Source organism: Fundulus heteroclitus, chromosome 12, assembly GCF_011125445.2.
Source record: "Fundulus heteroclitus isolate FHET01 chromosome 12, MU-UCD_Fhet_4.1, whole genome shotgun sequence".
Taxonomy (NCBI): domain Eukaryota; kingdom Metazoa; phylum Chordata; class Actinopteri; order Cyprinodontiformes; family Fundulidae; genus Fundulus; species Fundulus heteroclitus.
Window position 1 is genome coordinate 36,271,649 of NC_046372.1, and position 25,855 is coordinate 36,297,503.

General features: G+C 40.3%; 1 protein-coding gene across 4 annotated transcripts in view; it reads left to right on the forward strand.

Moving 5' to 3' along the window:
• mvb12bb (multivesicular body subunit 12Bb) overlaps positions 1 to 12,667 on the forward strand; it is a 65,777-nt gene extending 53,110 nt beyond the window's left edge. For 3 of the 4 annotated variants that reach the window (XM_036144545.1, XM_036144546.1, XM_036144544.1), the window contains exons 8-10: positions 5,810 to 5,865; positions 6,249 to 6,308; positions 12,281 to 12,667. In XM_036144545.1, the coding sequence (XP_036000438.1) occupies positions 5,810 to 5,865; positions 6,249 to 6,308; positions 12,281 to 12,322 (158 nt within the window). In that variant the 3' untranslated portion in view covers positions 12,323 to 12,667. Of the gene's footprint in view, positions 1 to 5,809; positions 5,866 to 6,248; positions 6,960 to 12,280 lie in introns of those variants that run through there. The other variant, XM_012866322.3, reaches the window with a different exon arrangement.
• The last annotated feature ends 13,188 nt before the right edge of the window (positions 12,668 to 25,855 follow it).

Genomic DNA, 25,855 nt, shown 5'->3' on the forward strand with positions numbered 1-25,855 from the left:
ATTGAAATTCTGAGCATTTTTGAAACCTTTTAAACTTGTTTATATTTTTTGCACATTCGGTTGAAACAAAATGAATATTTTAACATAAATCCAGTCGCTGCCAGGAGAGTTTCAGCGGCATATTCCACACACAATTCCATGAGGCTGAGCAAGTAAGCTCCACACAGCTAGCAGAGACAAATAAAAATAGATCCGCCATCATTTCTCTGCATAATCTGTTCCAGTATCAGTGTTTTGGGCTTTTTTAGAATAATAATTGACTTCCCAGTACACATTTAAATAATTCAAAAGTTACACTTCCGCTTTTTGGCAAATATAGATATATATTTTCTTGCCTTTTTACTCATCTGTCTTGCGGGTTTAAAAAAAAAAAAAAAGAGTAAGGAAAAGATAAAAGAAAAAAGAATGGGTTTCACAGAGCCATAGTCATTAAAAGAATCTGAAAATAGCAACTCGCTATCATCTGTTCTCATAGCACGGGTCAGGAGCTCTGACACCTCCAAAATTCCTCCTGTCAGGGTAGGGGGCCATTTGTATTCTCTCTCATTAGGCAATTTGACTAATGACCTGCCGCGGCTGCAGAGCTACTGAGGGACCCAGAGCCTTGCGCCCTCTCCCTTGCAGCCGCCTGAACACACACCCTCCATTGGAATGGCACAGATGGCATGCCCGGGCGACAAAATAAACTACAATATGTCTCCGAGATGCTGTCAGGCCCGGGCACCATTGCTCATGTCAGAGCGGGGCTAAGGGCTATGAGTGGGCATAGGGGTCCTCCTCCTCCAGCTCTCTGTTCATCTACTCACCATTATCTGCAGTGGTGACAGAGAGCCGGGTCTGCAACTAGAATAGCATCTCTGTGGTCTGCATGAAGAATAAGGCTCAAATTGAACGTCACGTCGACACTGAGGGGATTGCAATGCCGAGCCTCACTGCGTGCAGAGGGAGGGGATTATTCAGGTGTTTGGAATGGGGAATGCAGCCGCTTCCAGATGAAGCTCGAAGCTATTTGGGGCTGTTTCTCTATTATTATTTTTTTTAAGCTGCTCAACGATAGAAGCACACGGAAGAGACGTTGATTTGTGTTTTGCGCAGCTATCTCACTTAATTCAGGGGCTGGACAGATTCGTCCACGTAATCGCACCAGGCAGAGATCAATGCCGTTCTGCTGGATCGGTGAAGTGTAAAATAAAAGTTCATCAAGATTCCTAAAGTGCTACTCCTGAGTGGTGGCTCAGGTAATATGGGGTATGCTCGATCAGCTACGCATATTTTTCCATCAGTCAGCGCTGCGGTTTGTGTACTTGTGTGCGAGCGCTCATGGCGTGCTCGGCCGTGTCTGTTGGAGGTGTGGGAGTGCGATGTGTAGTGTTGCTGAGGTCCTGGGTGACAGTGCATCCAACAATGGAAGAGTGAGGGATTAGTGCTCAGCCCAGCGTACGAGGGAGCCCTTCCCGCCCAGAAACAGCCATTCATCTGTGCCCAGGGGCTGGAGATGACAATGCAGCCATTGCTCATTGCACCTGACGGAGCCATTAATAAGGCAATGATCCACACGGGGCCTGTGCTGACTTCGTTCTTTACACTACAATCACTCAAGCCACAGGGTCCTCCTTACTTAACACCACCACTGTGCTCACAGCCATCATCATCACTACCATCATCACATTCACTGTACCAAAAAACCTGCCAGATGCTTTCCTATTGACTCCAAGCGCCAAATAAGTACCCAGTTTCCAACACTGCAACACGCTTTTGACTTAGTGGAGCGAAGGATGACCTCTTGGTGGCTGGAACATGCTTCCTACTGGGATTTCTACTCAGAAAATTAGATTTACATTAGTTTTGCCCTTTCCACCCCAAGATTGCTTTGTAGTACAGCATCCATTCCTTACCACCAAGTCATCTGCTGCGCATCTCCATTTGTCTGGATGTAAGATATGCGCTGTTGTATAGATGGCGGTAGAATACAAAGTAAGATCTGGTTTTAAATGTAATCCTTGAGCAATAAAGCAACTCTCTGGCCTTCGGCTTCTCCGCATCCATCTGTCCGTGCCCCGTAGATCCATCAGCCACCACAATCTCTGTTTCCCATTGCCGGTTATTGATTTAAATGTATTCTCCCTGCCTACCTCTGCCCCGGTGTTGGTCCGGGCAGCAACAAAGTAGTATTTGCTTGCATTTTTAAGGTTGGAACAGCTGCCATGCATGGCCTAATGCTCTGAATAGGTACACATTTAAAGGTGATGTAGTGAGATGAGTATCTGTCTTGTGTTTTAAAAAAGCTTAATCCCACTATTCTGCTTTTACCACCTGCTTGGAGCTGGAGTGTATTGAGGTTTTCCGTAGCACCACTTTGCAGGGTGGATTAGGAAAAAAAGAAAAAAAAAGAAGAGAAAAAAAAAAAAAAAAAAAAAAATATATATATATATATATATATATATATATATATATATATATATATATATATATATATATATATATATATATATATATATATATGATGCTTATGTAGCCTTGTAGGTCAATAGAAAAGCACCAATAATAGATTTGTTACAAATTTCTGGTCTCCAATCTTAGTAAAGCTTTCAACTGGCAACGCTAATTTCTCTTGAAAAAAATAACTTTCAGCAGTAACTATTCATGTTAAAAGCAGAAGCGACGTCTCAATGTGGATGGGACAGAGAGGTCGCCATAAAAACAAAGTTTTACTTATTTAAAGCAAAGACTAATTTGGAGTTAATAGTTTAATCTGTCTTCAGTAATTTATATTAGTAATTAGCACAGTTAGCAATATTAGCATTGCATTACATACATTTAACATTAGTCTCCTTGTATATTCTCTAAACAAACTGTACACCCTTGACTCTAAAATTTCCCACATTTTCAGACCCGGCGCGTTACATGGCAAACAGGTTGAAAACTCAATACATAAGACAGAGCTTTGCTGGACTCTTTAAAAAAAAAACAGATAAATACTCTTGTTTCACAGGCTTTCTTTTGTGTGTTTCATAGATTTATTTTTATTTTTCATTGTCAAATATGGCAGAGATTTTAATAGGTTTTGGTTCTGTGTGCAGCGCTTTGTGACAGTGTTGTCTGTGAAAGGTAGTTAACAAATAAACTTTACTCACTTACTGTAATAGGTTCAACTCTCAGTCTTGGGTCACTTCACCCCTTCGCTTATTCAGCGAAACATCCTGAAGGCGGCTATGAATTGATGTCCCGTGGCAGACGGCTTCTCTTTGACCGGAAAACGTCTGGTATAGGTCAACCAAACTATAAAATGGAGAAGGAGCAAAATGACCAGCACCTGCTGAAGCCTCTGTCTCTGTTGTAGCAGCCTGAACGAACAGCCATGGCTTGTCAGAGCAGTTTATTTATTTACAGCTTTTGTACTTCTTTGGATTTTATTTTAAACACCCCGCTGATACTGAAAATGGTTACCATTAATTTGTCTTCCTGTAGGCAGCGTTGCCAACTGCTCAGTAAGGAAAGTAGCTAAGTGATGTCTCAGAGGTTACGTCTTTACCTATTGTTTTCTAATTAGCAATTTCTATGAAATTTCAGTGGACATTAAAATAGAGAAGAGTAAAAACACAGTAAATTCAGCAATAAGAGCAGAAAGTAAACTTTATTTGTTTGTTTTTTTCTGTCAGAATGTTATTTCACATCAACCTTCAAAAGTCTTCATTAATATGAGAAAAGGTTGCAAGATCGGTCACTGGTCACTTTTTAGAAAAAAGTAATTAGAGTGGTGAGATAACGTGCTAAATGCGGCAACAACGTCGCTTAGTAGGCAACATTGCATGCACTAATAACGTCCTCCCTGCTGGGTATTTTTTTGTTAGGTGTGATGCATTCAAGGGTTAGAAAAAGATTGGTATTGTGAGCTTCCAACTGGCCGCTCAGAGCCGGTGAGCAGATGAAAATTGCCCCCTTCTGGTCAACAGCTGGCTTCTCAGCACATCTGTACTGATTCATCCGTATATAGTGGCATCCCTGTGACTGGAGGACACTTGTTAAAATGTTTTTATCAGGAATTTACAGAGCATTTTGTAGGCCCAAAATATTGACTAAAACACAACAAACTTTGAATCTGTTGTCTTAGGCCCTGTGCACACAAAAATGTGTTTTTTTTTCCTTTGGTGAAAACTGAAAAGTTTAGTTGCATTTCTACTCTTCATCTACACAACAACAGATGTTTTCTCTGAAAAAGGCACAATTTGAACATGGGTTCCAGAGAGTAAAAACATCATGGTCTCTCTTGTGGTGCAGACAGGAAAAACTGAACGGTCCTGCATGGGGAAGCCCTGGTACGTGCTCAGTATGATTTAGTGGTGAGGCCTTTTTAGGCAGAGTGTTTGCACGCCTGTTGATTTTCAAAGAACACAGCGCCTTCTAGTGGCATGGCAGGGAAATCACATTGTTTTTTAACGTTTCTACTAGTGTGGTGTGCACAGAGATTGCAATTACAGCATTGTGATGTAGAGGTGTTGATTGAAACATGTATACATTCCCAGTTTCAATGGATTGTTATCGTACGGTCAGGGCCTCAGTAATTACAAGCACTGAAGCACGCTCAAGTTAGCGTTTAGCTCATTGCACCCCTGTGTGCGAAATGAGTAAAAAGCCAAGAAACAGGGCCATGCTTTGATCATAGAGATCACATCGTATCACCGTTGTGTAAGTGCCAAACCCGTACATCTATTTAATAACCAAGTCGCGGCCGCGTCAAAGCGAGGAAAAGTGCATCATGTCAGAACTCTTAAATATTGCTCTGAACAGGAAAGGCCGACAGGATCGCCAGCTCCCAGACGGTGACTCACAAAAAGCCTCGGCTTACATTTATGAGTTCCTTTTCCCGGGCCAGCGGAGTGACCTGACTGGGTTAGAGAAAAGCAGTTTAAAGCTGCAGCCCCCCCCCCCCCCCCCCCCCTGATATTTGGAGCTGTGGTTGGAGCCAGCGCCGGCAAGTTTTGTCACTCCAAAATTGGGAGTTTTACAATGCAGCCGAGCAGCTGCAGTTTCCCCCTTCAAGCGGTGGAAGCAAGAGGCTTTGTGTCTCCTGTCACCCTGTGTTAATTTGGGCCCTAATGTATTTTATAAACAAAGGGCTGCTCTCTAGCCTGACAGTCGTGACACCTTGATTCCAGTGCAGGATGCATGCAGGACGGGGTTACACCATTAATAATCAACTGGCAGCCATCACACCATTTTAACCACGATCATTATGATAAAGGGCATACACTTAATTACAGGCCTGCTTAATTATAGCTCTGTTGAAGCTCGTTTGTTTGGTCAAATGCTAATTATACCACCACGCTCCTGGCAAGTCCTCATTTCAATCCACTTTTTGCTGGCTGAACAGTGTGGCTTATTTTCATGCAAATTTGATATCTCGTGAGTGTTTTGTCTCCCTTCCATGCGCTTTTCTGTGCCTACAGTGCGAGCGCGTCTTTGTTTCGGAGGTGAACATCTCGCAGACAAGACAGAATCAGGAATAATCAAGAGTAATTAAACTGGAAGAGGGCTGAGGAAAAAAGGGCTGGGTTGGAGGAGAGAGTGGAGGTGCTCGAACGCAGGGAATAAAAAAAAAAGAAAAAAGCCTTTCATCTTCTCTCGGTAGACGGAAGGCGGGGAGGCGTTGAGGTGGCTGGGGACGGTGATAGCTTTGCTGTTTTGTAATCCTGCATTTAGACTTCAGAAGGTAGTCGCATTTAAGACTAAAGATTATAAGTGCTCTCTTGGTTTAAAGTTAAACTTTGTTTTTGATTTGTTTGTTTTTTTCTTGCTTGCTTCTTTGCAGCTCTTGACGATGTGCCGTTCATGGTGTCCGAGAAGTTTAATGAAAAGCCTCAAGAGGTAAGAATGAATCCAGAGGGCCAGGTGACATGATCCTTCCCTTATTATAAATGCAACATAGGAGGTGATAATAAGTTCATTTTTAGTGCATTTCTGCAGGTGAGCACTACTTCTGTTTTCTTTTCCTTCATCTACCTTTCGTTTTCTTCCTTTCCACGCTGAGAGATGAATGCATGCAGTCAGGCAGAGCTGGCTCAATGCAGTCCATTTGGCTGGCTGGCAGTGGTTGTCACTGCAGCCCCGTTTGTATTGACACGGAGCGGGAAGGATTAAAGTTTTTAAGCATGCTTACTTAGCCTTCAGCCTAACTGCCATGTTTCTTCTGTTTTTTTTTCCCCCCTCTTCTTCCTCTCCCTCCTCCTCCTCCCTGCTTTTGATTTCAGATGCAGCAAGTCAATTTAATGGGCATTACGATCAAATCCCTGGCAGAGATCGAGGAGGAAGTGAGTAGAGGCTGCAACGCTCGGCTGCCGCCGACGCCGCTGGCCCAGAATGCAAAGCAAACGGTCTTGGGTTGTAATTAAGTGTCTGAGACAGTGAGGCCCTGCTGGCTCCACTAAGTCCCAATTGAATAAAAGCATGGCCATGCAAGGCAGCCGTTCTCTCTTAAAAGCGTTGCCTCCCATTCCAAGAACTGTTGACTTTTATTCCCTAATTCTTACCTCCAACAACTCAATCATGCGTCTCACACAGTTCAGTGCATCTTAAAGGGATAGTTCAGAGGTTTTAAAGTAAATTTGTATTATTGTTTTATAAGCAGCTGATGACTCCATTGGCTACTTCTCGTTGTATAACTCCTAATTGATCCAGGAGGATTAAGCTAATAACTCGTTCTAGAAGGGTCAACACCAGCGCAAACTTACGCCAGCTTAGAGCAGCTCCAGTCTCCAGGATGGGTAAGAGGACAGTGACGAACGCTACATATGATTTTCTTTCTGTCTGGCTGATAGTAACACTGGTCATTTCTACTGAACAATAAACGTGACAGACTGACAGAAGGAGGCTTTATCTTACTGTAAATATTGACCTTTCTGAAAAACAATTTTTGAAAACCCCAAACTTTGCAAGTTCTTACATTTCATTCTATGTTTAGCCTGAACAGCAGCCTGCAAAAATTAGAGCAGATCTGCACAATATTTGGAATTTAGATTGTGACCTTATTGCATCCAACCTGTTCTGTGAACCTTTAGCGTCTTGAACATCACCATCTGTGCCAGATGTGGGGAGGGCGTTCACTCCACCGAGGCGCCCCCCCCCCCCCACCCCCCAACAGGCTAAATATATTAGCAGCATGCAAAGTGTTTATTCAGGACAGTTGGAAATAACTACCCAAGAACACTGGACTCCAAAAGGTCTTTGGCAGTATTATTAATGTACAAGGAAAAGGTGATAATGATACATGGTGCAGCCCCTTTTAGAAGTCTGAGTATTGTTAAAAACCTTATCAGTGGCAGAGCTAGACTTTAATACCAAGGGTGGCAAGAGGGGAGGGGGAGGGGGGCAAGGTTTACAGGGGGGTCCGTATACCAATACAGGAAAATACATCTCTAACCTAATATCTTAGGAGAATGCTTTCTCTGCAAATTTAACAACCCAGGTACACCTTTATGTCCCATATACACAAACATTTGTGATTATCAGCAAATAACTCATCTTTACACTAGCAATAGGTTTTAAAAAGTTGAAATGTTTTTGGCAATTAAAGCTTAAGCATAAAAAAACAGTGACTAAAACATATTTGGCAACTCCCTGTTCTGTATCCATCTACTTTTTAGCATGAGCAGACATTGTTTTGTGTTACATAATAGCCTTGGCGGGCCAGTCCGGGACATCTAAAGGGTTGGATGTGGACCGGGTGCTGTAAGATGCCCCCATCTGATTTAATAAGTCATCAAGTTTGCATCAAACAGTTATTTACACCAGTGAGGATTGTTTGCACATGGCGATAGGATGTGACGCACCATCGATGATCTTCTTGTGTAAAATCTACAGAGAACAGAACATATGTGAGAGTAGCTCCTTAACAGAAAATGAAAATTGTATTTTTTTTTTTACATTGCTTTACTTTTATATGAGACAGTTACTGAAGCTGGAAATGGTTTACAGGTTTGATTCTCAGTGTGTGGTTCACAGTCTCTGGTGGCGCGCTGACTCCTACCTTTATTTCCTGTATCAACTATCACTACCTTCTCTATAAATACTAATCTTATGCAAATGTGACCAAATTTTAGAGACAGCTTATTTGATATTTGGGAGACCGGCGTTGATTTAAGACTGTAAAGTCCCCTTGGGTCGAGCTTTTAGCGTCAGTTTCTAGGACTACAAGAAGACACCGAGAAATTTATCAAGCGCAGGTAAGATACTTAGTACTTACAATGCCTCAACAGAACCTCGCTTCACAATCCCCAACTGACCCTTTCATGAGCCTTTAGGTTAAGGTTCTTTTTAATCTTTCAATCAGCCCCATAGTTAAAAAGAATGTGACATTGTACCGTAGAGCAAATAAAAAAAAAAAAGAACTACAAAGTTCTCCGCATTTCTGATGAAATACTGTAGCCTACAGGCATCTGTAGGAAGAAAATCATCTGCGCGCAGCCCCTTCCTTTTACAGCTCGTGTTTGTGAAAGCGAGAGACAGAGAAAGAGTGCGCATGTCTTTGTGTGTGTGTGTGTGTGTGTGTGTGTGTGTGTGTGTGTGTGTGTGTGTGTGTGTGTGTGCGTGTGCGTGCTTTAAAGAGAGTGACAACCCCCCTTCTCTCTCATTAGCACGGTATCTTGGTATCAGAACTGCCAGGAAGTGACAGACCACTGTAAAAGAACAGGTGCTGTTGGGTTTGAGATGTGTTACAGAGCAAACACTCCCTCATCAAACCGGGTGTCTGTTCTGCACTCTGCCTCTGTCTTCTGTCACACACTATCCAAATCACACAGAGTCGCCATCTTGTCATATGGTCATCTGAATGAAGCTCATTGCCGGCGCAGGTATTAACGGCATCTACATGTGCATGTGTGTGTGTCCAGGCTGGAGACAGCCTAACTGCTCATCCTATATATTCTTGTCTTTTATTCCTTCTTCTTCCACTCTTGCCTCCTCTCCACCTCCTCCTCCTCCTCCTCCTCCTCCCTCCTTTTCTTCTCTGGGAGTGTGATTAGCAGGAGGACACATGGTGAGCTGAGCTGGGGAAGAGAAGGGAAGGGCATGAGAAATCATTAATTACAGCCGCGCTGGAGCTGATGAAGTAAATGTGAGATAGTGTAACACAGGATTTAGTGAAGTGGACGACAGCACAAGATTAATGGCGGGGCCAGGCTGATGAGGATAAGTCACAGCTTAGCTTGATAATTAGTTTCCAAGTGGAAACATCCCTCACCATTGTGTTATTTTTACTTCTCTCCTCGTATTATTATAGACCGACGAGATGTACGGCGCAAGCAGGGGGGAAAGAGCAGTCAGTGGTTTTAGTTTGTGCTTTTCAAAAAGCACAAAGTCTTATTTTATTTTATTTTATTTCAAGTTTAGTAGATTTTTTTTTTCCCCGAACACAGATATTATAAAAAAAAAAAAAAACAATGGAGCTGCATTCCTGATGTTTGCAAATATTGTCTTCCTCTGCTGTCCAGAAGAGGTCACTGTCACTTGTTCCTTTTATCCCCCCCTTTTCTCAAAGACTAGAAGCCCTCTCGCTCCGAGCTGCAGTTGGCTTCTTTACTCAAACTTGTTGGAGAAAAAAAAAAAAAGACAGAAAGAGCAGAAAGAGAGACGTACCTTCTCAAATCCTCCATATGCACATGTAATTGAGGTAAACTGTTGTAATCAGAGCCACGGTTGTAGATAAGACCATTCCCTAACAGGCATCACTTAAGCCATGTCTCAGACGATGTTGGTTCCAGCAATTAGGCATTCTTTTCATTTCCCAAATGACTCGCAAAAAAAAAAAAAAAAAAAAGAAGAAAATTTGCGGATATTATAATTGCTTTTAGCCACGCATATCTAATTTGTGTCTTTTTAAGTGTTAATTAATAAGCAAATTAAAGTGACATCTTTATGTAGTTTGCTCTGCTGAAAAATGTTGGCTGCGGCTGCTTAATGATTTTAAGAGCGAGTATAGCAGAGTGGAGGAAAAAAAAAAAAGAGTGTGTGCACACATGACGGGGTTTTCATTAGCACCTATGTATGATGGGTTTTTAGTGCTTGTAGGGAGTTATCTGTCTGGTGTGTGTGTGTGTGTGTGTGTGTGTGTTTGGGTGTGAATGAATGGAAGGACAGTAGTGTACAGGGGTGTGTGTGAGAGGGAGAGCTCCAAATAGAGGTGGAATTAATGAAGACAACATGTCACATATTTTTGGCAGTGGAGCAGGGACAGGAAATGAAGCTCGGCTCGTCTGGGTGACTGCCGCCCATGTTCGAGTGTGTCACTGTCCTGTCAGGCTGTGTGTAAAACTGGCAGACATTGATACATGCTCTCCCTGATAACACCCCATTCCCCCATCCATCATCCGCGCGCGCGCACACACTCACACCGGTATATTTATTTACTGTGCCAGATGTTGAGACTGATTTGTGTGTGAGTGGAGGGAACTGAATTCTTTCACAAATAATAGGCTTCTGATATGTGACAGGTTTGGGTAACTTGCAGCTTCACCACAAGTAGATGAAGGTGGGCGCCCCTCCCCACCCATGGAGAGAGTGCACACACACACACACACACACACACACACACACACACACACACACACAGTTTCAAATTGTCAGGTATTGTTGCTCGCTGTCTTTGAGTTGGACTGTTGAAAACTTCTTTCAGTGATCGTACAGCATCACCTAGTGCTTCCCAACAGTAGGACAACTGTTGGACTTGGTGAAAGGAGCGCTGCGTTTTGTCTTTAAACTCACAAGAGAACGGTTCGTGGATTTGAGTCGTTCTGAAACTAGTTCAATAAAATCTTGCACCATTTTATTGTTTTTTCGGTCTAAAAATGTGCGTTTTTGGTTGGATTATTTAAGATTTTGGAAAGCTTTCCTTTATGTCACAATTGTGTAACTATGCATTTGCAGTAGGGGGTTATATTAAGTTTTGAAATCCACAATGGGAAGTTGTAAAGTCTTGGAAACGGTCGCAGGGTGTTAGCTCAGTCAACACCGCACATTTTCCCTGGCAAGTTGTTTTGTTGACAAGTGGTTTGACGTGAGAGAAACGGGGGACTGGGATAATTACGCTGATGACACAAGGACTGAAATTAAGTAGAGTCAATTAAATCTTTAAGTTGCTATGCTATTTAACTAACATGTTTTGGCAACTGCATGTTCACGCCAGAAGATATAAAAAAAAGTGCAATGAAAAGGTTAAAGTATTAAACAAGCTTTTTTTTTCTGGTCCGGAATAGATTAACAGAAATTTTAATTGTCTTTTTATTTCTATTTTTTATTTAAAATGATAAAATCACTAGCAATAACAGATGAAAAAAATAGTTGTTAGTATCCCTAGACAGCGACCTGATTCTGCAACTATCCTTCATGGTCACTGTAGGAGGCGCTGTTGTTTCAATACGCCTCTTTGATTTTGTCCCATACATTTTTTAGCTCTGCCAAACAACTGAAGATGTGCCAGAACATGTAAATCAACCATGTAAAATAAAAGTATTTAGAAAAATTCTGAGTGGTGTCAAAAACACACCCTGTCACACATGAGCAATGATGGTGGTTATAAACCTTTTCACTCTGGATTAAAGTGTAAAGTTTTCTTATTTCAAATATGAAAAGAGCACCAAGCCAAATTCCCTTTTTGGTCATAACAAAAAGCTTATATTTATCTTTGATAATGATATACATTTGAAATTATAACATAACTTTTGATATGTTTTGTTTTGAATTGCTTGTTTCTGGGAAGACAGTCAAACTACCAAACCCTGCACAGATATCACTCTGTGACCTTCTGGCTTTGAGTCTTTTCAGAACCCTAAAGCAATCTGCTGATGCATAGGATGAGCTTTTACTTCTTTATCCAGCTTGTGTCAACAATATATAATCGAAAGACCAGGATATAATTTAGCCACATGGCTAAATAAATAAATACATAAAAAACTGACCACATTTGACGGCAACTTCTGTCGCTATCAGTCTTGTCAATGTTCTACCACAAGGGGGCAGTAGTTATATACCTCCTTCGTAAATTCATTCTCTAGTCTAAACACTGCTGCTGGGCTTCCAGCATCTGTTTGAATGGATAAAATTGAAGCAGTCCTTTTTTTAATCAGTGGCAGAATCAGTTACAATTCAGTTCAGTCATGTTCAAATGGTGTTAAAGTAAGTCTGCTTCTTTATGCGTTAAAATCTTCATTACTTTATGTCTTGGTTCTGTTTTTGAGCGCTTGTATTTTCATTTGTCAGCTTGTAAATCCATCTTTTCTTCTCCTCACAGTTTTACTACAACTTCGGCACAGAACTGAGTATTGTTCCATAATTCCCCGCCTGGATCTCCCCACAAGAATCACAGCAGCCAGAACAGCTGAATGGACAGAAAGGATCATTTATGAATTAATCAAAGGAAAGGATTTTTGGTTTAAATTATGAATTAGTGTTTCTCTGTAATTTACATTTTATTTTATTTCAATTGTTTAATTTGAAAATGTACCATGTACATTTTTTTTTTTTGCAAACTTGTAGAAAGTTCTTTTTTTTTTATTTTGTTTCTCAGATAGCTTCACAGGATGTAATTAAAATTGTCATGTGGCCAAAAATAAAACTAAGTCACATTTCCATACTGAGTATTTTCTTAAAGCCATGTTGGCTGTGACTCACTTTTCGCTCATCAGAGTTATGCATCGTGGCTGATGCCTTGAAGGAGAACGCACAAACAGGTCCATCTGACGTTCGTTTTCCAGAAGACGCATCTTTCCGTCAGGAAGTTCATCATGAGCAGCACCCGGCAAGAATGAGCAGAGCCTAGAGACGTGGAGCGTTTACCCCAGACACCCACCCACACACACACACACACACACACCTCAACAGTTGCTCCTCAACTGAATCAGCTCTTTAGAAGCACGACTATGTTAAGTTTCAGCTGTGGAGAACATTTAGCCGCCCCGCTGCATACCCTGAGGAAAGCATTTTTTAAACTTGGTCTGCATTGACCTGTATTATTCTGCAGACAAATATATTTGGAAGACTATGTTCTTGTCCAAAGACACATAGACATTGTAGAAATTCTCTTCTCTTCTCTTCTGTTTTTTTTTTTTTTTTTTTAAACTTGTAGTCTCATTATGGAGCACCATTTTCATAATAAAACATAAATTCCCTGTTACTGCTTGAGTTTCATTTGCAACTGAGTAGACTCCGGTGCAGACTTTATCAGGTGTAATTAGTATCAGACACTCATGCACACAATAACACCCCTGCTGCTCATTAGGCTCTCATTCTGCTAAGTTTGTGAACTTATGTATTTTGCCAACTGTGTGTGATTTTTTAATTTATTTTTTTTTCCTGACCAAACCTCCAAATGACTTTTGATTTTCACAGGTGTTTAATGAAGCAGGCAGCAGATGACAGGCCTCCGTGAGTGTTTGGTTTGTTGCTCTGCTCTGCTGCTAAAATCAGAGCGACTGAGGAATTCTCTGCAGAGGGAACAGCTTTCACGCTCCTTCGCGAAGGTGACACTCGTGTCAATGAAGCCCTGGAGAACGTGACAGGCTTCAACAGCCTTCCTCCCTGCTGGTTCATAGAGTGCATCTGTACGGTGTGCCATATGCATACTGCACAACTGGGCAATATAAATAGTTAAAATGTGCAAATTAGTGTGCCAGGGAATTTTCAGTATCACATTAACCTTTTAAGTTCCCCCCCCCCCCCCCCCCCACACACACACATTTTGAGCGATATTACCCTTTAGTCTAGATGTTTTTGTTTTTTTTCTAAATTTTCTCAAACATAGTTTTCTTTCTGAGATTATTTTATTTGGTAGCATAACAGGTCATAAAATAAGTGTTTTCTTTTTAAATTGACAAGTTCAAATCCAAAATGCAAATTCAATAAACTAAAGTGTTTGCTGCCGACCCTGGTAAAATAAGAGAATAAATCATACTTTGAATAATGTTATGTTTTGGAAGACAGTGAAATAACTATTTAGTATATGCTGGTTATATTTTTAAAATATGTAGCTATTAAAAATGCCCAGAATATCTGTGCAGAGCTGTGTGAGCAGCAAAGTATGTTGCTGTGTTCAGACTGGAACTATGGTCAAATATTCTGAAGGTCCGACCTAAGTGTTTGCATGAGGCATCTTTTTTTTCCGAACATCAACATAGTACCAAAGCGCATTCTCCAGATATTTCAAGAGCAGGGGAAGTAAAAAAAAAAAAAAGAGTGGCAAACAACTGCCCTACATTTATGCAAGAATACAGCAGGATTTTGCTTTCACTATTGCAATAACTGGCAACCTTTCTCTAAACATGTACTTTCTTGCTAAGGTATGCCTCTTTAACATTTTGCTGTTTTACAACCATAAACCTTGATGTATGTTATTGGAACTTAAGCAGAAATCTTTTTATATGTATATAAAATCTCTGATTAAAAAAAAACAAATTTCCTTTTATCTGTGTCCTCTGATGACACAGATAAAATTTAGTAAAGCCTTAGGAAGTCACCTAATTGGAGTTAACTTGTGCGTAATTGCTTCTCTGTATAAATGCAGCTGTTCTGAGTAGACTTCAGCGGTCTGTTGGAGAACATTAGAAACGTGACGATAAAGGAACACAGCAGACATCCAAGGGTCGAAGTAGAGAGGTTTAAAGCAGCATTAAGCTATAAAACATCCCAAAGTCTACAGCTGACAGAGCACTGTCCAATACATCATTCAAAAATGAAAAACATGTGGCACAGCATAAACCCACCAAGGCATGATCATCCACCTAACCGACTAAGAGGAGCATTAGTCAGAGAAGCAGCCAATGGGCCTGTGGTGACCCTGGAGGAGCGGCAGCTAGGTGGTGGGATCTCTCCACAGGGCAACTACTGGTTGTGCCCTCTACATTACTGAGCTTCTATGGATGAGCGACAGAAACACATAAGAGATCATGAAGGCATGTTAACAGTCGCCAGTATGAAGCATGTTGGTGGAAGCATGTAGTGGAATACCTTTCCTCAGGAAAGACATGGAACCTGGACAGAGTTGATGGAGGGGTAGATGGATGTAGCTAAGAGAGATTGATGGGGCAGTAATAGCAGGTAATAGAAAGGAACTTGTTAGAGGCTGCAAAAGGTGGGAGAAGGGGGGGGGGGGCTCTAATCATGCTGAGCTGGTTTAGATCAAAGCCTATGCATGCATCATAATGGCCCAGTCAAAGTCCAGACCAAAGTGGCATGAATCAAATGTATAAGTTATCGCCTCAGGATTCAGTCAAGCTCTACACAGTCTTGCCAGTGACCTAATGGTCTGATTAGAAACAATGAGAACTCTAAAAAGTTGCAGGACACTGGCCCTGGTGGACCAGAGTCTGAGACCGTTGCCCTAAATGTGTAAAGCTGAAGACATACCCTCAAAGGACCTGCAGTTGTAACTGCTGAAAAATGTGGTCTCCGAAAGCAAACTTCAAAAATCTTCTAAATTCCCAATATTTTGTGCTTTTGACCCTTCATTGGGATGATTTACGAAAGCTTTAATTCAGTTGTAGTTAGATTTGATTTTCACTTTTGTCCTGCTGTTTTTAAGTCTCGAGTCCTTCATATATGCTAAATCGGTTTCACGTAACCTCCCTTGCCGTCTCCATTTCAGTCCGCCAGGTCTACGCGGCTGAGTTGCCCACAGAAGGAGTTTCCTTCAAATGATGTTGAACCGAGTGGAGCAGCACATCAAAGCCCCACCCCCTCGGAGAGTCCACCAGATGTCTCGTGGTCATTTTTAAACTCACACCCCGGGCCCGTGACATGTAGCTGTGTGCAAGCATGTAGACAGAGGTAGATGGCCCACTTGGAAATTGGAAAAGGAAGCCTGTATTTATGAGGTGGTTTGAGTTGCTGTGTTAAGACGGGCTTAGTCTGCCACTCTCCCTTTGACAGGCCTGTTTCTCTCCCCCCTTAGCTGAGGTGACCAGAGACAGAGTGAGGTGAAAGAGTAAAGGCAGGAGGGCCTGTCTAAGACAGGACTATCATTCAGGTGATGCGGCAAATCACTCTGCCAAAGACCGTAAGCTTCACTAAATTCATCATCTCATTCAGCGAAAAGTAAGAAACAAATTGCATTGTCTGGGGGGATTGCTTTAAGTTTTCAGAGTAGCTGAAACTGGCGGGAAAAGTTAGGACTGGTCATAATGTGATACCCACCTTTAATTTGACCACTTACCTCAAGTCTTTTTGGTCGTTTTCGTTCCCCGTCGATGTCGTTAAGTGTTGGAAACCACGACCGAGACTGAAAGCAAAAGGTTGGACATGTGGTCTTCGCCGTGCCGCCACCTTAACAAGCCCCTGGGCTGCACTCAGAGGGGAGCCGCACATCATACGTGTCTTTCCATACTTCAGCTGGAGGTAAGATGAGTGATGTCCCAGAGCAGGGAACCCCCTTCCCCCCTACTTTTTCTCAGCTCTCTCTCTTCCTTTCCCTGCCAAGGCGGCCAGCCCATGTGAGTCGCATTACTGTAATTGTGCAGGGATGGAGCTGGGTGTGAGGTGATCTCTCTCTTCCCCCCCCCCCCCCCTCATTCTCTTGCACATATTCGCCACATGTTGTGAAATGACCAGCAAACATCTTTTCTCTCCCTCTCTTCCCTCTAACGCTGCCTGCAACACAGAAATCAATTAACTCCTTTCAAGTCAGATCAAAGACCCAATGCACCGACCAGGACTTACTGAGACCTCTGGGACAATTAAGTCTCCCTTTGGACAGCAACGGGGGTGGACAGATGAAGGCAGGCTTCTGCCACTGTTCGGCAATGTGTGAAGTTGTTGTAAACAACTGGAAAGTCCTTTGTTCAGCCAAACAAGGAGGGACGATGACAAAAGCAGATCATTTTGTCATACTTATTGCCCGGTAATCAGTAATGGCATTTAGAAATAGCTTCTCCGCAATCTTAATACGCATCTGTCCCACAGGACTCGCAGGCTGACTTTGGATGGTTATTGGTCTCATGCGAAGTGGAGATAACACGCCTATAGTGCAGCGCCCTCATTAAAGACATTTACAAAATGTTGAGGTGAATAGTTAGGAATACTTGGTGACCCCTAGATGGCACTCTTTAGTTCTCTAACTGTGAGCTTTGAATATCATTCTGCCTCCCATGCACCATCCTGTTCACTGCCAAACTGAGCGTTGTTTGTCACGGTTCAAGTTGCTTCAAACTGTTTAGTGTTGTTATTGTAGATAAGGTCAAGTTCAGGTCAGCAACTGTAGCCATTTCCTGACTTGTAAAGATCAACACACATCTGACGTTTTTCAATTGAACGTTTTAACGTTTTACCCAATTTGAAGAGTGACTTGTGGGACTGGGAATTTTTTTTTAATCCAAATACATTGTTTGTATGGGCACAAAATCGATTAATCCGATCATGACATACATCTTAGTGCACCAAGCTTTTCAGAATTCAAGCACAGAGACATGCGCAGAGTCCTCAAATTTTCCTAAAAACCACAGAAGAAGAAGTTCTACTTCCAACTGTGCCAGAGAAAGATCAGAAGTTTTTAGTTTTTATAACTTTATTGAACAATCATATACAAACAAACACGGTAAACAAACGATTACATATACAAACTTACATGGAAGTATGTTCGCTTTGAGTCTTCTGAGCAACCAGAAAAGATCTGTGCCAGGTTCTAAGAGCAGCATGGATGTCACTGCACTAATAAAGCCACAGGCTTAGCAACACATGCTGCTGGTCTTCCTGTGTGCAGAATGAGAGACATGTAAGGCACACATGCGCAGTCAGGGCAGTCTTCTCCAATACAAATGACATGATCGTAATAGATGCACGCAGTTCGGATTAATATTCCACATAAACCACTCCTCTCGTTCAGAATACAATTTCATTCCAACCTAGCTTAATCCGACTGCTGCGTTTACATGACACATTTTTATTCCGAGCTGCCCTTCTTTCCGATTACTTATGTCAACGTAAACACAGCTTCTGTGTCAATAGCTGTTTTTGATCTGGACAAAATGTCTTTTAGAGGATGAGGAAGAGAGCATGACTGCATCCTGAAGGAGTTTTCAGTTTCTCTTATTTTTCCAGTGAGCGTGATTAAGGGCTACTAATGTCCATGCGGGATCTTTTGAATGTCGCTAATCCAACAGGGTACAATTTGAAACCGGTCATTCCAGTTTCAATGAATAGGAACAATGTTTCAACAAATGCAGACTTTTAATAACATAATTTGTTAAACTTTTTTTGTATTTGTGAAAAGACAAAAAAGGGGTGTTCAAATGCTTTCATTTACCAACTTGGGTCGAGAGAAGCACGAAAAGTTTTTCATATTTGCTGGGGAAGCCTGATTAAATGATTCTACAGACTTCAGATATGTTATGTTATGTGTTTGGGATTGTTTGAAACTTGTATGTAAAAAAAAAAAAAAGGGATGCCAATTATTTTTTAGCATTATTTTGTTGAAACCCATCATCTGTCTAGACATATATTGTTTTAGTTTCCTAATGTTTCTGATAGGTTACATGACAAATAAAAATCTGGGCTTCATCAGAGGTGTGGCTATGTCTTGGTTCTGTGCTGAGTGGCAGAAGGTGGGCTCGCAGAGGGACACATTCCGCAAGAACTGTAACTCGGCACATCAAATTCATAACTGTGAATTAAATGTTCCTAGTCGTTCTGACCAGCCAAGATTTACTTAACATACAAAAGTAAAGTAAATATTAATAATTATACATGAATTGTTAGCATCACAAATAATTATACACAATTTTATTTTGTAAAAAAAAAAAAAAAAAAAATCTTAACAAGGGATCCCCCCCCCCCCACCCCCCACCCCCCCACCCCATTTAAGAGTTTTACCCTAATTAAAGACTGGACTTTTTATTTGAATTTATTCTACGGTTAAAAAAAAACTTTACTGTATCACGCCCATAACTGAGAAGGGTGTTAAACGTAAAATATTTTATTGGAAGTTGGGTTAAAAGTCTTGGTTCCTGTTTCTGTATCTGTTATTACATTTTCTTCACTGTCCTTTGGTTTCTGCTTTGTAAGACATTTTGGGTTTTCCTTTTAAAAACACACACACACACACACGCACGCACGCGCGCACGCACACACACACACAAATACACACACATGCAGGCACACATATAGATAGATAGATAGATAGATAGATAGATAGATAGATAGATAGATAGATAGATAGATAGATAGATAGATAGATAGATAGATAGATAGATAGATAGATAGATTATTTTAAGTGAGTTTTTGTGTGTTCCGTGTTTCTTTGTTCTTTGCTATTCATTTGGCATTTCTTGCCGCTAAGAGGAATTATCAAAGCCAAAGGCCAGGGAACCCATTCAACTAATCTCTCCATCAGCACTGCTGTGGCACAGAGTGTGACATCAAACCAGTCGGATATGGGGGAAGTGACTAAAGTTTTTGTCCACAGACAGGTGCACTGACCCTGTCCACCCTCCAAGGTGCCACTTGCATTTTATTGGACATTTATGGTCGTCCAGCATTTTCTAACCGCCACCTGGATGCAATAAAGGTCCGGCTCCTGAGCTCTGGCTGCCCAGAGGATTTCCCAGCAGCTCCCACGGGACCTCTGGCTAGTTAAGATGTTTATTAAGCTGAAAGTGGTCCAGTGGGAAAACAAGGCACTTCTGAGAGATTTGGGCCAGCAGTTTTCTTGTTAGACAGTGTGCTCCCCGGAGGATTGGGTTTCTTTTCCTTTCAGACCGTGGAGGGAGGACAGGGTCAGTTCACGGGGTGCAGGGTTGACCAAGTGGTAACTAGGCACATGAACCCAGGAAGGCAAACATCTAGATAGCATCAAGGTCAGCCCGCTGTGATTCCCACAGTACCAAAGCCTACAGAGATCAGCAGAAAGCTTTCACGCTAGCTCTGAAGTGCAGGTGATTTAATGTTCGAATTCCATCATCTAAATAATTAACTTAATGCTTTGCGCGGATTTGTTGCATGAATTTATACCGTTAAAGTGATGTAATTTATTAGCAAACACAAAAGCTATATTTTCTATGCCACAAACAAATAGTAATGTTTAAAGAAACTATCCATTTAGTCTACAGCGAGTCTATTTCTGAAGCTGTTTGATAGATCTTGACCTCACTAAGCCCTGCTGGACCTCTAGTTTAAAGCCCTGGTCTATAGCCTCCAGCACTCTGCCCTATAATAACTGAAGTTAGTCTCTGTTTTGGTTAGTCTTTCACTCACACTTGGCTTTTAGGAAAAGGCTCAACTAACTTCTTATGTGCTCAGCCTGAAAAATACTCACTTTTGATCTCATTTAACTGTGAACTTTAAAACTGCAGAGGCCGCGACGAGCACATTGTGTGCCGCACATGTTGCGAGCGATGGGTTTTTTAGTGCTCTCTGCCTAATGTTCAGGACAGATTAGAAATGCTCGCCCGTGACAGATGCTGTCTCCATCTTCACTATCAGATCCGCCCAGCTGCAAAACATCTGGTGGATTTCTACCTTTTCCTCTGAAGTGCAGCCTGTTATTGGCACACTCACAATCATATATGTGCGCTTGCACAAGAAACGCATCCACAGTATTTAATTGAGATAGGAAAGGAAGAAAAAAAAAGGGAAGCACATTTACAGATGTGTGATCTGTTAGAACTCTGCTGGCCTTGGTAAACTACAATCTGGCCTCAGATTATCTAGTTCTGTTTTTTTTTTCAGTTTTCTTTAAAAATCTTTATTTGTTTTATTGCATTTAATTCTGCATGAATGATGTATGAATTTATCAAGATTTTTGTTCTACTAAAAATCAGATCTCTTCAGTTGGTTGCATCTGTTTTTTTTTTTTGGAATATCTGTCACTACTTTGGCCACAAAGTATGTAAACACATGCCAGTGTATTCAGCAGACGGAGAAGTTTTGCTCCCCACATGAAGGCCCACACTTGTTGTAAATGGCATAAATCCTAAAATAATGCCCCTGGCATCCTGCAGTTTGAACTTTTTCCCTCAGAGGAAACATTATTTTTGCGGTACAAATCCACTGAACAACATGACCATTTGATGAAAGAAGCTGCAAATCAGACCTGAGCAGAGGTACTTTTGCAAATGACAACATTAGCCTTATAACAACAACGCTGTTTACACAACCCCAGAATGATACTTATGTTTGTTAGAGCTGTACGTCTTTTCAGCGTGCTAGGCATAATTTCTCTTCCTGCTAACCCACCTCCACAAGTTGTTCCACAGTAAGTTGTTTTTCATGCTTCTGAACATCCTAGTTTCATGCAAAGAACTGTTTAGCCATTGCCTGAGAGTGATAGAGGAGGAAACTGAGACTAGCACATAAAACCCAATGGAAATCTTTGAAAACTAATGTAAAAAGAAGAAAACGTTTCCCACATTTTTAATAACAACAACAACAACAATAATAATATTTTATATTATTATTATTATTATTATTATTATTAGTATTATTAGTAGTATTATTATTAGTATTATTATTATTATTATTATTAACATTATTATTATTATTATTATTATTATTATCATATCTATAAATTATTGTATATTACATTATTATTATTAATGTAAATATATTTTACTTTTTCATTTCTTTTGGGGGAAAACCTAATATTTTCAATATAACATAACTCAAAAACTTAAACCAAGTTAGCAATTTGCTTGGTTTGTTTTTGCAGTCAAGTCAGTGACTTGATTATTAGATAAAATTAAACAAAAAATTACAACAGAAATTATTTTGTAAAAACACCCTCTAAAGAGTTGCTCTAAAACTTTTTTGGATATTACAATACATCACTTTTTTTTTTTTTGTTAAAGGCATATTTGTTTAATTCCTGTTGGCTTTATTTTTTAGTTCTTTCTTTTTTCTTTTCTGTTCTTTTTTTTTTTTTTTTTTTTTGCTTTTTAGCTGATTAAAACAGTACAGAAATCTTTTTTGGACAGGATAGGGGGAAAACTGCAAAAATAAAAAAATACACTGTAACAATAATAATAAAAAAACTAACCTTCCAAAATGCAAATTTAAATCTAAATAATATTTGGAGAATGGAAGATACTTTAAACTGCTGCTAGTTCACTCATAATATAAAACTGTGTAGTGAAGTATTGTAAATTGCTCCTGATCATTTCTTAGTATGGTAATATAATGTAAAAAGCGTCCTGAAAAGGCATGGGACCTAAAATTAATGCTAAAATCCCATGTTTCATTTATTTCATGCAAAGTTCAAATGGTTTTATACAAATGCAACAAAAAACAATGTTATTCTGACAAAACCAAATAAACAGAATGCTGAAACTGCAACATTTAATAAAACCTTGTTTTAAAAGTAAACTTTTTTTTTCTCCTTTATTTCCATGCATTGATTTTTGTTGCTGTTGTTTCTTGTTTGTTTTTTGGCAGTCTCCCATAACGTAATTTATTTATATCCCAGTGCAAAACTACTATGATTTCTATAATGTGATGCTGAATATACAGCGGGCGGATTTTGGATAGCTTTGAAGGAATGACGAAAGTTTTGTATCTTTAGGAAGCGCAGGAAGTTGTACTGGCAAGCTGTGCCCAGCAGGGGGAGATGTTGTTATTCAGAAAGCTGCCACCACACCTGTCCAACTGGAATGGAGCAATCTGTTTCAGTCCGGGGGACACGCTGCATAAATCTGCATGGATCAGTGCTGATAGGTTAGCTGGTCCTCAACACGAAACAACCAGAATAAAACGAATAAAACATGTTCCTTGCGATATGGAATGACGAATTGTTGAATAAAAAATAAATAAAAAAGCAGAGTGATGCCACCAAAGCCACACCAAAACAGGAATATTGGATGGTAGCTAATCAATAGCAGCCATCAAAATTGCATGGTTAAATTTTAATCAAGTAATTTAGTTTCTAAGCGTAATATTTGATAACTGTTGGAATTTAGCAACATTAGCTGTTTTATTATGATGACAAATATAAAGTCTTTGACTATAGATGTTTACTGAAGATTATGGTTGGCTTATGCAAAGGTTCACTCATTCACTGTGCAGGGTGTGCAGTGAGGCTGATATGTTTATATTGATTTTATTAGGAACTAAGAAACAAAGTAAAGAACTGTCCAGATTTGTGGTGGAGAAACTGTCTGTAATGGAGCTAGAACGGACACTTATATTGAGTTTTAGCTAGTTTAGCAACGAGGCTAATGGTAAAGCCAGGCTGACCCTGAGGCAGCAAAGTAACAGCTAAGTAACAGCACACAGTGGCTTCGGTTGTCAGGGAAACGGTTACCATGTCACCTCTTTAGAAGAGAGTTAAAAGGTTTATTTCCATGTGAAGGGCGTTTTATTTCTTACTCTAACATCAGTTGTCAATTTTAGATCCTTTTTACATGAAAGCAGGCGAGGCAACAGAAAAGGTGCTTCGTTATTCTGATCAAAGTAGAACCCAGCAGAGATGTCTGTTCTGACAGAGGGAACCCCTGCATCCATCGTCCACATTCATATCTACAGCCGTAAGGCTTTATTCTTATTCATTATCAGCATAATGAGTGACTTGAACTTGTTGTCTTTGAAAGTATTTCAAAGAATCTGATCAGAGTGAGACATTTTAAATACATCTTGTTAACTTGTTGTTCATAAACTGTTGATGGTGTTTAGAACTTCCATTTGACTATTAAACATGAATTAATTTATATTTTGTGCAGTGTGGCTTAAGTAAAAGTAAATACAAGGCAGGCTAGTTAAAACCTAAATAGTTTTTTTTTGTTTGTTTTTAGGTATGCATTTCTTTTTAAATTATCTTTCATAATGCCTGCTCAGAAACATAAACTAAAATCTATGCAAATCATTACAACGTTGTGTATTGGTTAAATTCAAAAACTTTAATCAGCGTAATAGAATCCTTTGCTTAAAAATTAAATTTTCTTTACTTTAACGTTATTGAATCTAATCAATAAATCAGAAATAAATGATGTTACCTAATCCAGTTGTGTTTCACTCAGATTTAGTTTACTTCTAAAGTGCAAATTCAAAGAAATCTAAAATAATTCATGCCCAGGTTCACGCAATCCATCCGTCTAATCCATTCCTCACTTAAATCTCAGTCTAACCCAGGTTCAAATTCAAATTCAGTGCTAATTCAGTCCAGCTGGAATACAATACAATTAGATTCTTAGATTAAAGCCAACAGCATTATGTTTATTTTTTTTTTTTAATCAGACACTAAAGTAGGAATTGCTCACAGTTCATATCAGCTTGTTCAATAACAACGTAATCATTACAATTACAAAAGGACAAAGGCATTGTTAGACCTGGGGTTGTTGGGTCTTTTTTTTTAAGCCTCTGATCTCATGAGGGATTAGATAAAATGGAAAGGAAAAAATGTTGTTCTCAATTGTATTTTTTTAAAAAACTTGATTTCATTTTCTGTGTTTTAAAAACAATGATTCTTGTAAAACTAAATCTGTATTGCCAAACACTTTCTGTCAAACACTTTGTGAGTCACGGGCGGATAGTCATTTATCTTTCAGCGTCCCAGTTTAACAGTCAAACTTTCTTTTCTTCCCTACGTCAGACAAGTACGGAGAGCCTGGCGGTTGAGGAAAAGTTGCACCCTAACAGCAAGACTCTTCCTACCATGTCAGCTCGATGAAGAGGAGGTATTTTACTCAGCTTGTCGCTTTAGAAGGATCTGAAATATTTTTTAGAATGACTTATGAAAAAGAATAGTAAAAAAATAAAATTTAGTCTGTTACAAATTAGTTTAAACTGAAGAGTAAATATTAAAAAGGTTAACAAACAAATAAGGGATGTTTAGGGTTTTATCAAGCAGCATTTTGTTATGCACCTCAGAAAAAAATGTAGCCCGGGCATTATAACATTTTATATTATAACATAAGATGATGCTGCCACAGTTATTGTTGGTCTGAGTGGGCAAAGCCCCCAACGCTTCAGCTTCTTAAAGACGCCTCTGCTACAGTTGTAACAAGCCGTGGAAAGAAAACAGTGGCATATTTGGCTGTTGTTATAATCACTGCTTGTGACTATGCCTGTAATTAAATCTAATGCTAATCCAGTCCCAGCTCTGTTTTGCTCAGCGCTTTAACAAGCGACGCGGCCCACAGCCACAGGTAAACAGATTTCAGAGTCACATTTCCAGGCTGGATGTCAGCTCGCTGTCACACAGGAGGCTGTCAGGCCATTTGTCAGGAACTCGATAAATTTGTCAGTGGGGGGGATGGAAGTGGAAGAAGAAGAAGGAGAAGGAGGAAAAAAAAAAAAGAAAATCTGAATCCAATAAATCATAACGTAAACAAATCTCGCCACGGGTTGACAGCGCTGTATTGTGCTTCGGTCTAATCCTCCGGGAGCCGGGATTGTCCCGCAGTATCTTTATTTATTTATTTATGTATTTATTTATTTCGCTGCCTAAAGATAAGAGCTGGGCTGAGCGCTGATTGTTGAGAAAGTTTCACAGGCCTGAAGTGGGCCCGTGTTGTCGGTGTGAGAAATAGCGCGACTCCTAATTTCTGATGCGTGAAAGGCACAAAAAAGAAAAAATAGAAAAAAAGAAACGCACAGAAATCTTCAGCTCCAGCAAAGTCCGATTGAATTTCGTCTGGCTGGGGCTCGGATCGCGCACGTTTTTAAGGCTTCGGGGAGCCTCTGTGTGTTGACCCACGATGGCCAGCGGTTCCGTTGACTTAACGAGAAAAGTGCTGCGCTCCGGCCGGCCGAGCCTCTGCAGCCCTAAAAGTTTTTTTTTTTTTTTTATAGGCGCGGATTTCTGAAAGCAAAGACGCGCAGGGCTAAAAGGAAAAAAAAAATCGAGGAATATCAATATTTAGAATATCTCAAACATATAAGTAATAACATGCAG